Source organism: Brienomyrus brachyistius, chromosome 2 (genome assembly GCF_023856365.1).
Source record: "Brienomyrus brachyistius isolate T26 chromosome 2, BBRACH_0.4, whole genome shotgun sequence".
NCBI lineage: Eukaryota > Metazoa > Chordata > Actinopteri > Osteoglossiformes > Mormyridae > Brienomyrus > Brienomyrus brachyistius.
In genome coordinates, this window is record NC_064534.1 from 876,190 (window position 1) to 892,030 (window position 15,841).

The 15,841-nt window shown below is 50.1% G+C and overlaps 1 protein-coding gene across 5 annotated transcripts in view; it reads left to right on the forward strand.

Annotated features, from left to right (window-relative positions):
* Positions 1-15,841, forward strand: part of LOC125716536 (lysine-specific demethylase 2B-like) — a 46,430-nt gene that overhangs the window by 22,911 nt on the left and 7,678 nt on the right. The window contains exons 1-5 of one of the 5 annotated variants that reach the window (XM_048988992.1): positions 571-718; positions 8,536-8,763; positions 11,076-11,219; positions 13,058-13,144; positions 15,008-15,325. In XM_048988992.1, coding sequence (XP_048844949.1) covers positions 665-718; positions 8,536-8,763; positions 11,076-11,219; positions 13,058-13,144; positions 15,008-15,325 — 831 coding nt within the window. In that variant the 5' untranslated portion in view covers positions 571-664. Of the gene's footprint in view, positions 1-570; positions 719-8,462; positions 8,764-11,075; positions 11,220-13,057; positions 13,145-15,007; positions 15,326-15,841 lie in introns of those variants that run through there. The other 4 variants (XM_048988983.1, XM_048988974.1, XM_048988966.1 and 1 more) reach the window with 4 other exon arrangements.

Here is a 15,841-nt window from a genome sequence, read left to right on the forward strand (position 1 = left end):
GTTGTGTGCAATAGGCATCATCATGCAAATATCTCTGTGCAAATATAAATGGATGCTAGAATGACAGCTGGAATGTGCTACTCGGGGATCTGCATGCTTAATGTTCCAATTGGTGTCGCTGATGTGCATTTGGGCTGTGACCTGTACGCTCTTGTTAGTGCTGAAACGTCACAGCCCAGTGACCAGACCAGACCAGAGGACGCGTGACTCTCGTGCTTATTGTCATGCAAACGCGATTCATGCTGAAAACAGCAGCGTTCAGCTTTACCCGCAAAACAAAAGCACAACGCAGCTGCGGGTGTCCAGGCCTGAGCAAGCGAGCGCCAACCAGCCGATCGCAGGCTGGGTCATGTGACCAGGAAGGCAGCTGGCTGTTTCCGAAAACACACTGTATTTCCTGTTAGCATTTCTTTACTTAGAATTTGCTCTGGGCCATTTTGAGGAGTCTGACACAGCGTAGTCTCACACTCCTCCCTGAAAGCACCCCACAAAGGCCCCAGCAGCCAGTGACTCAGTAATGTTTGCTCATTGGCCGCCCCCCATGGGTCCCGCCCCTTCATATGCATGAACTGCCCATGCTGGAGTAGGGGGGGGGCAGGGCCAACAGGCAGTGTTGTAGGTGGCGGCCTGTCAGTGTGGCACGCAGGCCGGTCGACACGGGACCATGGCCTTGTCACTGAGCGCCGATGATGATGACTATGACTCTGAGACTGAGCAGGTGAGGGGGGAGGTGGGGGGAAGGGGGGTCGGCCGTCCGTCTCTGTGTTGCTCTGCCGCTTTCTTTGTGCCCCCCCCCTCGGCTGAGTGTGTCTGGCAGAGCATTCCTCTCCTCTCTTCCCCCTTCCTGCTTCCGTCTGTCTCTCTCCTGTTCTTTTTTGATGAGCCGAGTGAAAAACAGCGTACGACTGTGAAATGGTGGGGGGTTATATGAGCAGGGCTTGTCCATGCTTGAAACGGCAAGCATGGCTGGAGATAGGGGGGACAACAGCGGGGCTGTCCCACAAAGAAGAGAAACAGTGGCTCTCTGGGCCACACCACGTGCGTGTGTGTCTGCGCGCGTGTGTCTGCGCAAGTCTGTCTGCGCGTGTGTGTCTGAGCACGTGTGTCTGCGTGTGTGTGTGTCCGCGTGTTTGTGTCTGCGCGTGTGTGTGTCTGCGCGTGTGTGTGTCTGCGCGTGTGTGTGTCTGCGCGTGTGTGTGTCTGCGCGTGTGTGTGTGCTCGCTGCTCCTCAGGCCATGTTGCCCTCTTTGTCCCCCTCTCTCTCTGTCCCTCTATCTTTCCCTCTCTCACTCTCCCACCATCTCTCTCCCCCTCATTTTTTCCTCTCCCTCTCTCTCTGTCCCCCCCTCTCTCCCCCTCTCCCTCTCTCCCCCTTTCCCTCACTGCCTTCTCTCTCCCTCTAACTGATTCCATTTGTTTCTCTTCACCTCTTCCTACTCCTTTCCACTCTGGTCCCGTCCTGCTTCTCTTGTGCGACCTTGTGCTCTGACTGGTTCACTACTAGTAATAGCTGTACTTGTTGCCGGTAAACTACCTCAAACAGTGAGACAGCGGCCCCCCTTCCTCTCCTCCTGTCAAACCTCTCCCCGCTGTTTTTACGACATAGACCACCCCCCCCCACCCCCATTGTGAATTGACCCTTGAACTCCCCCCAGCTCCCAAAACGCAAAGATACTGGGTGCCTGAGTCTGTTTGGAGCTTCATGCTCATGTCGATTCCGCTGCTCTGCCGCTGGTGCCCGTGACTCCTTCCAGTTCAGTCCTGCGCTGTCAGCGATTTGGCCGCATGTCTGCCCCCTGCCTACCAGCACTGTCCAGCTCATGCTCCTTGCTCACGGCTTGGTCAGAATGATAGTAATAATAACTGGAGTTGTGTTTTGAGGGCTCTTTGTTAGTGTTGGTGAGTCCAGTGACCTGTCAGCCAGCTCTTTGACTCGCTGAGACTGAGTCAGCTTACTGGGTTGCTCTGACACATTCCCCTGACAGATTAATTTGGCATCTTCCAGCTGGTAATGACCTGCTTGTTTTGCCCTTTTCTTTGGAGCCCTGCGGCATGTCCCTGCCCCAGTGCACTGTGCCTTTAAGAGGGCCAGCTAGCCGATCTCATCAGGCGGGAGCGGGGGGGAGGGGCTGTGCTGGAGCAGAAACACAGGAACAATGAGCAGGCCTGCCGCCGGAGAGACTTCCTCCCGCCGCTGCCACTGCGGCCTGTTGGCACTTACTGGCTCCAATAGTTTTGGCAGGACAGCCAATAACTAGGCTGCACTCTTACCGTGACTGGAAAAACTCGGGGGTAAATACTTTTTTTTTACCTTTGTCTTTTTAAATGTCTCTCTGCTTTCAACTCAGGCAGAATGGTGCCATTTGAAACGCGTCGTAATCCTGAGGTCTGGCTATAGAGTGGGTTTGGGTTCTGTGCCAATGCTGGGCAAGGAGGGCCATCGGAAGCCAAATGTTTTGTGGCATCCCATGGGATGTTGTGGTGTCCCTTGATGTCCACTGGGGTCGTTCACTGCCATTTCCTGTCCAGTGCAGTCATGTAGCACCCTGTGGTATCCAGTGTGGTCAAGTAATGCCCTGTGGTGTCCAGTGCAGTCATGTTGTTCCTCGTGGTGTGCAGTGTGGTCACGTAATGCCACGCGGTGTCCAATGCGGTCATGTAGTTCCTTGTGGTGTGCAGTGTGGTCACGTAATGCCCCGTGGTGTCCAATGCGGTCATGTAGTGCCCTACGGTGTCCAGTGTGAACTTGTAGTATGTCATGGTGTCCAGTGAGGTCATGTAGCAGCCCATGATGTCCAATGCAGTCATGCAATGCCTCGTGGTGTCTAGTGCGGTCATGTAACCTCCTTTCTTGTCCAGTGAGGTCATGTAGTGCCCTGTGGAGCCCAGTGCGGTTATGTAGTACCCCATGGTGTCAGGTGCAGTTATGCCTGGTGGTGTCCAGTGCAGTCATGTAGTCTTCTGTGTTGTCCAGTGAGATCATGTAGTGCCCTGTAGTGTCCAGTGCGGCTATATAGTGCCTCATGGTGTCCAACACAGTCTTGTAGGAACCTGTGGTGTCCAGTGTGGCCATGATGCTCTAATGCCCCCCTGCTGTGACCCTGCCATGGTGGAGGAAGGGCTTCCTCAAAGGCCTCCACCAGAACATTTCTTGACACAGACTTATCGCTTTTGGAAGCAAACTGATTGGACCTCTTTGAACTTGGTAAATTTCACTTCCTTTTGTCATTTTTGGGGGACGGAGGAAGTCTCTCCTACAGAATCTGCAGCGCAGATACTTTGGCTCGAAGTCAGCTGATAAGGCAGCAGGGCAAGTGGCATGTGGCGTGACACACAGATGTGTCACTGTGCCTATCGCTGGCGCCCTCATGTGTCAAGGAGAGGTGGTCACTGGCGTATTCTTGGCCATTTTGGACAGCTCATCTTCCAGTGTCTGACTTGTTTTAGCTACTCAAGAAAGTTTTGGCGCTCAATCGGACCGGGGTGCAGATGGATCACTGGAACAGCTTCCAGGATCTACGCCCTTAATATTTTGTAAGTTTACTTATTTACTTACAGAAACTTCTTGTTTGATTGTATGCTGAGCTCACAGAAACTCCCACCTCCTTCCCTATAATATGCTGCAGAATGTGTAGCATGTGACAGGCCTCAGAACCTCAGGTCCTTGGTGGGCTCGTGCTCAGGATGTGGCATTCTCACAGTGATGGCCTGAGTTCGGTTCCAGGTCAGGGAATTCCAGCTTGGGTCTTCTTTGGGGGGGTGGGGAGTGACTCAGCAGGTACTGTCCCTGTGCCCATGATTTGAAGGTTACTGGTTCAAGCCCTGGCCTTACCAGGACAGGTACATGTCTACGGGCTCTTGTGCAATGCCCTTGACCCCCAGCTGCAGGGCTGCTGCATGTTGTGCAGTGACCTGTGCAGTGACCCTCCAAGCTATGGAGAGCAAGGTGGGGTAGGCAAAGAGAAGAATTCCCTTGTGCAAATAGCAAATAAAGGATTTATCATGTTGCCATTTCTCCAGTGAAGTGCAGTTTTCTGGGCAATAGGCCTCAATGACCCGATACTGGATATGTGCTTGGAAGGCAGATGGATGTCAGTAGCATTACTTTTATTTGTTAACCTGGGACACTCTCTTATCTCAAACTTGTCCTTTAATGTCTGTAAGTGAAACACACATCTTGTGTAGATGCACATACTTAAGATGCTGTTTCTTTGTCCAAGAAGCCCTTTGGAGCATTTTCTTGGCCCTGTGCAGTGAGAGCCCTGCACAAGCTGTATTTAACATTCAGTCTGTTCGCTGTGCTTCAGGGGAGGGAAAGCAGGGGAGTCCTTGATGGAAGTAAGACCTGCTCCAGTTCCAGCTTCCTGGTGTTTAAACCCAGTGCACACCTGGTCCATGTATTTCTGATCAAAGTATTTCCTTTAGATGGAAAACATCTGCCTGCATCAACAAGTATAAGTGTGACGTTGTAAAGTTTGGATAGTACTAAGGCCAATTTATATTTCATGTGCATGTTCGGTTGCGCACGAGGGGACGTGATGTAAAATTCATCATCAGGGGTTGGCAGCAGACGGCTGCGGTCGGTTTGCACAGAGCCCAGATTTTTATGTCTAGTGGAAACCGTGAGCATTGACCACTCATGTGCAAGATAACTGCTTAGGCGTTTCCAGCAGGTGGCAGCGTGGAGCTTCACAGATCTGCGGTCAACAACGAAAGAGTAGAGGAATAATAGCTGTTCTTGTTCTAGTAGTTATGGTGAGCAGCTGCATGAGGAGGATCAGAGGTACCCATACTGTCCAGACATTACTGAGGTATTTGGTATTTTAGCAGCTAGACTAGTCTGACATTTTGAAATATTGGCAAAAAAATTCACCAAGTGAGGGGTCCAATTATGTTGTAAGGATTTCATAATACTACTCAAGCCTTGACTAATAACTTTAAAACTGTTCGTAAAAGTTTACTCGTTTCACTACACGGCATGTATTGTGTTTGTACATCTACCCTCTGCTGGCGTGGTGGAATTTTACTGCTGTACTAATGCACCGACTGAGAACATCCGCATCCGCAGTCAAATGTAGTATGCACACAAGCTGCTGTGCGGACGACTGTTTGCGCGCAGCTGGAAAGCTCATGGAAGCACACGCAGAAAAGTGAAGTAAGTCTTCTGTGTGAGGTGAGTACTCCATGTATAGGGTTGTGTCCCTTTGGTTTCTTCAGAAACCTCTCTGATGAATCCTGTCACTGGACAGGTCTTGTCACACTGGCTTGGGATAGGTCGCTGCCATTTTCCTGGTGGTGCTGCATCCCTTATGTTTTGGTCACTGTACTACACCCACTTCTGCTGATACACCAGCTTCCAATAAAAATGGTCAATAAGCTCTGGTGTGATTGGCGAATGTGACATCAGTGTAATGTGACTCCCGTGCTGGTTCACATATGTACCCTGCTGTTTCTGTTCTGCACGGGAGTCTGTAGAACATGCTCAGCTAGCCCCTGCACTTTGGGGGTTCCCGTGAAGCATGCTCAGCTAGCCCCTACACTTTGGGGGTTTCTGTGAAGCATGCTCAGCTAGGCCCTACACTTTGGGGGTTCCCATGAAGCATGCTCAGCTAGCCACTGCACTTTGGGGTTCCCGTGAAGTATGCTCAGCTAGGCCCTGCACTTTGGGGGTTCCCGTGAAGCATGCTCAGCTAGCCCCTACGCTTTGGGGGTTCCCATGAAGCATGCTCAGCTAGCCACTGCACTTTGGGGTTCCCGTGAAGCATGCTCAGCTAGCCCCTACGCTTTGGGGGTTCCCATGAAGCATGCTCAGCTAGCCACTGCACTTTGGGGTTCCCGTGAAGTATGCTCAGCTAGCCACTGCACTTTGGGGGTTTCCGTGAAGCATGCTCAGCTAGGCCCTACACTTTGGGGGTTCCCATGAAGCATGCTCAGCTAGCCACTGCACTTTGGGGTTCCCGTGAAGCATGCTCAGCTAGGCCCTACACTTTGGGGGTTCCCATGAAGCATGCTCAGCTAGCCACTGCACTTTGGGGTTCCCGTGAAGTATGCTCAGCTAGGCCCTGCACTTTGGGGGTTCCCGTGAAGCATGCTCAGCTAGCCCCTACGCTTTGGGGGTTCCCATGAAGCATGCTCAGCTAGCCACTGCACTTTGGGGTTCCCGTGAAGTATGCTCAGCTAGCCACTGCACTTTGGGGGTTCCTGTGAAGTATGCTCAGCTAGCCACTGCACTTTGGGGGTTCCCGTGAAGCATGCTCAGCTAGGCCCTGCACTTTGGGGGTTCCCGTGAAGCATGCTCAGCTAGCCCCTACGCTTTGGGGGTTCCCGTGAAGCATGCTCAGCTAGCCACTGCACTTTGGGGGTTCCTGTGAAGTATGCTCAGCTAGCCACTGCACTTTGGGGGTTTCCGTGAAGCATGCTCAGCTAGGCCCTGCACTTTGGGGGTTCCCATGAAGCATGCTCAGCTAGCCACTGCACTTTGGGGGTTCCCGTGAAGCATGCTCAGCTAGCCACTGCACTTTGGGGGTTTCCGTGAAGCATGCTCAGCTAGCCACTGCACTTTGGGGGTTTCCGTGAAGCATGCTCAGCTAGCCACTGCACTTTGGGGGTTTCCGTGAAGCATGCTCAGCTAGCCACTGCACTTTGGGGGTTTCCGTGAAGCATGCTCAGCTAGCCACTGCACTTTGGGGGTTCCCGTGAAGTATGCTCAGCTAGCCACTGCACTTTGGGGGTTTCCGTGAAGCATGCTCAGCTACCCCTTACATTTTGGGGGTTTCCGTGAAGCATGCTCAGCTAGCCCTTACATTTTGGGGGTTTCCGTGAAGCATGCTCAGCTAGCCCCTGCACTTTGGGGGTTCCCGTGAAGCATGCTCAGCTAGCCACTGCACTTTGGGGGTTCCCGTGAAGCATGCTCAGCTAGCCACTGCACTTTGGGGGTTCCCGTGAAGCATGCTCAGCTAGCCACTGCACTTTGGGGGTTCCCGTGAAGCATGCTCAGCTAGCCCCTACACTTTGGGGGTTCCCGTGAAGCATGCTCAGCTAGCCCCTACACTTTGGGGGTTCCCGTGAAGCATGCTCAGCTAGCCCCTACACTTTGGGGGTTCCCAACAGCTCATTCACCATCACTCTGCTCCTTCACTGTAAATTTGAGTAAACAAGGTGATCAAGACTGTACCTAAGAGGTATTCTGCTGTTGATAATCTTAAATATTACTAACCAATAAACTTTGTTAAAACATGGGTTTGGTTTTGAGTACTCCTGCCATGTATGTATTTTGTTTTAAAGTGATTTATGGGGTTTTGGATTGAAATATAATTTATATGGAAGTTTTTCATGGAAACTGTTTAGCCTGACTGTAGCTAGATCCCTATTGAACTTGTGCATGTGAACTTACAGCCTTCTGGCGAGTGGCTTTCACCACTGCACCACTTTCTGGCTGTGCCTAGTGAGGACAGATAAGCCTGTGCTGCATCCCAAGATTTCCTCAGGGGCTTGTTGCAGCCAGATGCATTACTGGCTTTACTATTAGAGGCTGAACACCATTAAAGCATCTTATCAGTCTTCTTTGCCACCAGGGGTCACTTTAACACTGACTGAACTGACATATTTGCTGGCCTGTGACCCAGTATGCATCGGAAACATGTGCTGATGTCATCACTTACTTAGCATGACGTGTCATGGTGTGTTGTATCGGCCAGCTGGGATAGTAGTGACCTCAGTATGTGTAAGGAAACAGGATTCCGCTCTGCCATCATGACGTTTCTGCAAGGCTTTCCCACAATGCCCTAGGCCAGGATCTCGACATATAAGGGAAATATGAGCCTCAGTGCTGCTCCTCTGTGGTATGGGATGGGTCGGGTGGCGGGCTGCTCCTCGTGTTACGTGTTGGGAGGGAGGGGGGGTCATATGTTGTGTGGTGGCTGCTCCTCGTGGTGCGTGATGGGAGGGAGGAGGGGTCGTGTGTTGTGTGGCGGCTGCTCCTCGTGGTGCGTGATGGGAGGGAGGAGGGGTTGTGTGTGGCGGCTGCTCCTCGTGGTGCGTGATGGGAGGGAGGAGGGGTCGTGTGTGGCGGCTGCTCCTCGTGTTACGTGTTGGGAGGGAGGGGGGGTCATATGTTGTGTGGTGGCTGCTCCTCGTGGTGCGTGATGGGAGGGAGGAGGGGTCGTGTGTTGTGTGATGGCTGCTCCTCGTGGTGCGTGATGGGAGGGAGGAGGGGTTGTGTGTGGCGGCTGCTCCTCGTGTTACGTGTTGGGAGGGAGGGGGGGTCATATGTTGTGTGGTGGCTGCTCCTCGTGGTGCGTGATGGGAGGGAGGAGGGGTCATGTGTTGTGTGGCGGATGGTCCTCCTGCTGCTTGTACGGGTGTCACGGGGCCGAGCCACTGGATTCCCTGTGAAAGCACTAATGATTATCTTTCTCTCCTCCTCTATTTCTGTCCATCTGTCCCTCTTTTACCCATTGTAGTTTCTTTTTGTCTGTCCCTCTCTTTTGGTCTCGCTCTCATTCTCTCTCTCTCATTCTCCTTGTGCCACAGCAGCAGCGGCCGGCCAATCGGCCCAAGCCACCCAAAGTGGGCGTGTCAGGCACGGTCAAGCTGGCGGCAAGTCGGGGGCCGGCGGGGGCGCGGCGGCGCAGGACTCGGTGCCGCCGCTGCGAGGCCTGTCTGCGCACCGAGTGCGGCGAGTGTCACTTCTGCAAGGACATGAAGAAGTTTGGTGGCCCGGGCCGCATGAAGCAGTCCTGCATCATGAGGCAGTGCATTGCAGTGAGTGGGCGGGTGGGGCTCCCTCCTGGAAGCTGATTGGATGAGTGTGGGCACAGTGAATGGTTCCTTCCAGTAAAGCATTTCTTCAGCCATGTGTTAGCAGCTACTGACCACTACCAGTACCTGCAAGGCAAACCGTGAGATAATTGGTGTACGCAGTTCCCTCCACAAACCCCTTGTAAAGATTTGTAAAAAGGGTTCGAAAAAAAATCCACCTTTTGGTGAAGCAGATTCAGGTAACACTGAAAAACTGAGAAAAATCCAACCTTTCATTAACATAAGTTTATTCCAAGAAAAAAAACCGTCATCAGGAAATAATTATCTTTAATATAGACACATGTGCCATAAACACATGGCCTCCCTGGAAATTATAGTGAACACAATGTAACTTCTTTCCCCTGTAAATTGTGCATCTTTGAGTTGAGTGGAGTGAATAGGAACCTTCAAGCTGTAATCCATGACTTCCTGGTTAACAGGGGTACGAACATGAGGTGACACAGAGCCCTAATTCCCTTAGTCATCCATCAACATGGGAAAGAGAATATACAAATTAAATGAGGACCAAGTGTGTTGACCTTCATAAGTCAGGGAATGGGTTTTAAAAAATAGCTGCTCGCCTTAAAATTCCCATTTCTACTGTTAGGGCAATAATAAAAAAGTGGACAACAACTGGACCTGTTAGAAACCTGCCTGGAAGAGGATCCAAGTTTATTTTTCCCTCACATACAGTGAGGAGAATTATAAGGCAAAAAATCCCCAAGGATGACTGTTGGTGAATTACAAGACCATGTAAGTGAGGTTACCACTCCCCCTCTCACTCCCCCTTCATGCTAACAGATTATTAGGAAGGTTTGCCAGAAAACGCTTTTTTTTTGTCCTTTAACCACAAACGTAAAGACCTGGAGTTTGCGAAACACTAATACAACTTTGACTGGAACCAAATTTAATGGTTGGATGAAACAAAAATGGAGCTTTTTGGCAATAAACATTCAAGGTGGGTTTGGCGTAAAAAGACGGATGGCTATAATGAAATGAACCTTATCCCAAATGGAAACATGGTGGAGGTTCTGTGATGCTGTGGGGCTGGTTTTCCTCCAAAGGCCCTGGAAACCTCGTCAGCACATGGCATTATGGGCTCCATGAAATACCAGGACATTTTGAATCAAAATTTAGCTGCTGCTGCCAGGAAACTAAAACTGGGCCGTCATTGGATCTTCAAGCCGGACAGTGATCCTAAGCACATGTCGAAATGAACACAAACAGGGTTAGCTGACTGTAGAATCAAACTTCTGCCATGACCATCTCAGTCCCCTGACCTGAACCCCATTGAAAACCTGTGGGCTGAGATGAAGAGGAGAGCACACAAGAGAGGGCCTCGGACCCTGGGCGACCTGGAGAGATTCTGTAAAGAGGAATGGACTCTGATGCCCTGCTCTGTATCTCCAACCCTATAAAATGCCGTAGGGAGAAGACTCAGTGCTGTTATACTGGCAGAGGGAGGCTGAATTAAAAGCTGGGGTGCAAGTAATTGTAGCACATGTGGTTTTGTTGAAAATTATTATTTCTTAGTGAAATTTTTGCTATTCTCGCAATAAATTTATTTTAAGGAAAGGTTGGATTTTTCGAATTTTTTCAGTGTGATATGAAACTACTTCACCAAAAGGTGGATTTTTTCTAATCCTTTTTACAAATCTTTACAATGGGTACCAATAATTGTGGAGGGCGCTGTATGTGTGTGTATGTGTGTGTATGTGTGTGTGTGTGTGTGTGTGTGTGTGTATATATATAAATTTTGTATTTGTGTGTGTGCATGTGTGTTTGTGTGGTTGTGCCAGCGTCTGTATATTAACTTGAATGTAAACAGGCCTGATCTATATAAATAGTTATACAGCTCATGTGAAACTAATCCGTCTTTTACTGGTGCTTTTTCGGCTGTTTTTCAGGAAGTGAAGGCTGTTATTTTTCTTTCTTCTACAAGCTATCAGCAGCACCAATGTGAAATATAACAAAAAGATATGAAATGCAGAAATGTGTGACATACTGAGGAAAGACTGAGTATGCAGACTAGTGAGTGGCCAAAGTAAGCTCTGTGTTACATGAACAATTCAACAGGCTTTTAAAAACTTCCTGTGAAGAGTTTCTGGTTTGCACACAACAGTACAGGGGAACATTTTTTGAAAGACTTGTAATTCATTCTGAGGCAGTGGAGGCAGTGGTTTCTGCAGTGACCCCCACTGACAAATGTGACGTACTCCAGCAGGAGGCGCCTCCACCCCCTGGGTGCTTAACGCTGTGCCCACCCCCCACTGCAGCCCGTGCTACCCCACACCGCTGTGTGTCTGCTTTGCGGGGAGGCTGGCAAAGAGGACACGCTGGATGAAGAAGAGGACAAGTTCAGTGTGATGCTCATGGAGTGCTCCATCTGCAATGAGATTGTGCACCCCGCCTGCCTAGAGGTAAGGTCTGCTGGGGGGGCAGGTGGGGACGGGTTCTGCAAAGGTCAGGATTCTTACGATAATGCTTCAGCAGTGGCCTTGGCATTGCCCAAGGAGGCTGTCCTCATATCCTTAGATGGCGCAGACAGCCACAGTCATGTGACCAGGGTTTCAGGCGGTGCTTGTCCCTATGGGTTAGCAGCTGCAGAACCAGGTCAAATTCACACTTCAGTAATGAAGGTTTTGGATGGTCAGTTTCACAGTATTGGTCCGGATTTGAGATGCAAGCTAACGGACACGGCCTCCTGGCTCTGGTCCTTCTTGCCCCATGGAGATGCTCGGGATCTGGTTATTAAGCATGTAAGAAGTTTGTAAACAAGAAGAGGCCATTCGGCCCGTCTAGCTCACTTGGGGAGGATTCAACTAATAGGTTTTGTGAAAAGGAACCCAAGATTTTAGCTTGCACTACACTAACAGAAAGATTATTCCGTACTGTAACTAAACACTATGTACAGAAGTGCTTCTCAAATCCAGTTTAAAATGTTCTAATTCCCACCTATGGCCAAAAGATCATGTATTTGAACTAATATTGAAGTAACTATTTGGTTGAACAGCATCCAGACCTGTTAGAACCTTATATATCTGGATCATGTCCCCCCTTAGTCTCCTTTGCTCAAGGCTGAGCAGATTCAGCTCAGCTAACCTCTCCTCATAATACATTCCTCTAAGACCAGGAATCATTCTCATAGCCCTACGTTGCACCTTTTCCAAGGCAGCAATGTCCTTTTTAAGGTATGGTGACCAAACCTGCACACAATATTCTAGGTGGGGTCTTAACGAGGAATAATATTATCTTAGTTTCACCTCCCTTGACTTAAACTCCACACACTTAGAGATGTAACCCAACATCCTATTTGCCTTTTAAGTGCTTCAGTATTAAGCATATTTAAGTGCTAGTTCAGTATCTGCTACACCACCCTCCTTGGTGTTATCTGCAAATTTAACCAGTTTACTGTATATACTGGCATCAGTATTGTTTATGTAAATCAAGAATAACAGTGGTCCTAAAATTGAACCCTGCGGTACCCCACTATGAACGCAGGCCCATTGTGACATTGTGCCTCTAATAACTACACGCTGCTTCCTGTCTGTTAACCAGTATTAAATCTAAGCTGCTACAGTTCCTAAAATCCCTGCAGCTTTGAGCTTATGCAAGAGTTATTTGTGGGGGACAACATCAAAGACCTTCTGGAAATCTAAGTAGATCACATCTTAGGCCTTTTTGAGATCAATTTCTCTTGTAGCTTCCTCAAAGAACTCAAGTAGATTAGTTAAACAGGATCTACCTCTCCTAAATCCATGTTGGTTATTTAAATCCAGGTAATCTACTATTTTTGCTTTGGTTATAGCTTCCATTACTTTTCCATTAATTTAGGTTAAGCTAATTGGCCTTTAGTTTGATGGATTATTTCTACCCACTTTTTAGAAGATGGGCATTATATTAGTATGTTTCCACTCAGAAGGTACCACACCAGCAGGTAAAGGTTGGCAAATAATATACTTTTTCTCTTTTAAAACTATAGCAAGATGCCTTCAGGACCCTGCAATTAATTTATTTTAAGCTTCGCTAGACTTTAAAGCACACGAGCTTCAGTTATAGGTTCTTGGTGTCAGGTATGGTGCTGTCCGGGGTGGGAGCCGTCAGTGTCACTGTGCTGGGGCGATCCAGTGGGTCCATTGCTCAGCTCACATTCTCCCAGTGTGCCTCACAACACAGATGGGGTCCAATAGGACTTCCCCAGCAGCACTGAACTCCTACATCTTCCCCTTTTCTGGACTCATACTCCCACCCCCCACAGGTCAAAGATGCCGGCGGCGTGGTCAATGATGAGCTTCCCAACTGCTGGGAGTGTCCCAAGTGCAACCATGCTGGCAAGACTGGGAAAGTGAGTATCTACAGAAGCTCAGAGTGGGGCTCCGTGGTCGGGGATCGGGGCAGTATGTGACCTTGTGATTGGACTTGCTGACTTTGTGATTGGATCATCCTTACCTTGTGATTGGACTGTTCTGACCTGACCTTGTGTTTGGACTGTGCTAACGTTTTGCTTGGAATATGCTGAGAGTGTGATTGTACTGTGCTGACCTTCTGATTGGACTGTGCTGACCTTGTGGCTGCAGATCCAGGATGGGCCCATTAAATTATTTGCGTGAATGGATCTAATGGAATAATACAGCTGTCAGTGGGGATGGACTGGTGTCTTGTATAGGGGGATCACTTCCAAAGTGTCCCCTCCAGGCTGTCCCATCTAGGGAGTCCCGTTCAGAGTGTTCCATCCAGGGCTTCCCATACAGAGTGTCCTACTCAAGGTGTCCTGTCCTGAGTGTCCCCTCAGGTCATCCCATCTAGGGTGTCCCATCCAGAGTGTTCCATCCAGAGTGCCCCTTGCCTCAGGACTGATTGTGGGGGTGTCTGACTGCAGGGGTGTCTGACTGTAGGGGTGATTCTGATGGCTGGGGTGTCTCTGATGGCTGGGGTGTCTCTGATGGCTGGGGTGTCTCTGATGGCTGGGGTGTCTCTGATGGCTGGGGTGTCTCTGATGGCTGGAGTGTTTTTGACTGCAGGGGTGTCTGTGACTGCAGGGGTGTTTTTGACTGCAGAGGTGTCTCTCACAGCAGGGGTGTCTCTGATGGCTGGGGTGTCTCTGATGGCTGGAGTGTTTTTGACTGCAGGGGTGTCTGTGACTGCAGGGGTGTCTGTGACTGCAGGGGTGTTTTTGACTGCAGAGGTGTCTCTCACAGCAGGGGTGTCTCTGATGGCTGGGGTGTCTCTGATGGCTGGAGTGTTTTTGACTGCATGGGTGTCTTTGACTGCAGGGGTTTTTCTTACTGTAGGGGTGTCTCTGACTACAGGGGTGATTCTGATGGCTGGGGTGTTTCTGACTGTAGGGGTGTCTGATGGCTGGGGTGTCTCTGATGGCTGGGGTGTCTCTGACTGCAGGGCTGTTTCTGACAGCTGGGGTGTCTCTGACTGCAGGAGTGTTTCTAACCGCTGGGGTTTTTCTGACTGCAGGGGTGTTTTTGACGGCTGGGGTGTTTCTGACTGCAGGGGTGTCTCTGACGGCTGGGGTGTTTCTGACTGTAGGGGTGTCTCTGATGGCTGGGGTGTTTCTGACTGCAGGGGTGTCTCTGATGGCTGGGGTGTTTTTGACTGCAGGGGTGTCTCTGACTGCAGGGGTGTTTTTCACTGCAGGGGTGTCTCTGATGGCTGGGGTGTCTGACTGTAGGGGTGTCTTTGACTGCAGAGGTGTTTCTGACTGTAGGGGTGTCTCTGATGGCTGGGGAGTCTCTGACTGTAGGGGTGTCTTTGACTGCAGGGGTGTTTCTGATTGCAGGGGTGTCTCTGACTGCAGGGGTGTCTCTGATGGCTGGGGTGTTTTTGACTGCAGGGGTGTTTCTGACTGCTGGGCTGTTTCTGATGGCTGGGGTGTCTCTGACCGTCTTGTCTATGCCTTTACACACTGTCTTTTACAAAAAGACCTTTAGCGTCATGTTTTGTTGCAGGCCCTTTTTTGCAGTAAAATGCAGGTGCAGTGCAAAACAGCCAGAACTCTGAAGGAGTCATCTGTCATGGAGGGGCCTCCTGCCTCTGGCAGCAGATAAATATGTTGTTTTTGCGCTGCGGTTTTCACTTCCCGTTTAAGACTCGTCACATAGCCCAGTGCCCCTTCTCTCTCAGAGAGTGAGGGCGGAGCTGCCACACAGCTTTGCGTGGGCTGTAAAGTACTCCTCTTCTTCTTTCCCACCTTTTGGCTTGCAAGCAAAAAAGAGGACCAGGGTTCAAATACGCGTCCAACCTGCCGGGCTCCCTGCTAAAGGAGCAGCGGCCGGGCCGGGACCCCAGGGAGGAGGGAGACGTGGCTACCCCTGCTGTCACCGTAGCGACTGTCGCTAGGAGGCAGCTCGAGGAGACACCCAGGCACAGACTTGAGGAGCAAGTTGCAAAGAAGCGGCCTGCGGTGTCCCCTGCAGACGGCCAGGTGTGGCCCAGACCAGACGATGACGTATTGCAGAAGAAGCGCAAGCTGACCAACGACGACGACACCCCTGACCCCGACAGTGGGAATAAGGTAGGAGCCCCAACCTGAAGCCAAACCCCATTGTACACTCCTCTACAGGGTTGGGAATCAGACTCCAAAGGGCTGGCTGCTGTTTCTTATCACAGAAAGCAGGCTCCATCCTAGTTGGAAAATGTGCCTATAAGTACCTGCACAGTGAAAATAACATATGTAGTCAAATATGATGCTTTGTTGCTCTGCAATAAATTAACAGATTGATTTGGAGGACAAGGTCCTCATCCATTTAACCTAAACTTGAGTTCAAGGCTTAAAGCAGTAATCCCAGCTCAGACTGATCAGTCACTGTAAGCAGTGATAACAGAGTGATAAGTCACTGTAATTAGTGACCCCAGCTGAGTGGTCCGTGTGTACTATAATTAATGATCCCAGTTTGGAGTGATGAGTCACTGAAAATAGTGATCTCACCTGGAGTGATCAGTGGTCTGCTCCCAATGCCATGGTTGGTAAAATTTCAAATGAGTTGAACTCAGCCGGTCTTATGGCACCAATGAAGCCATTGATGATGTC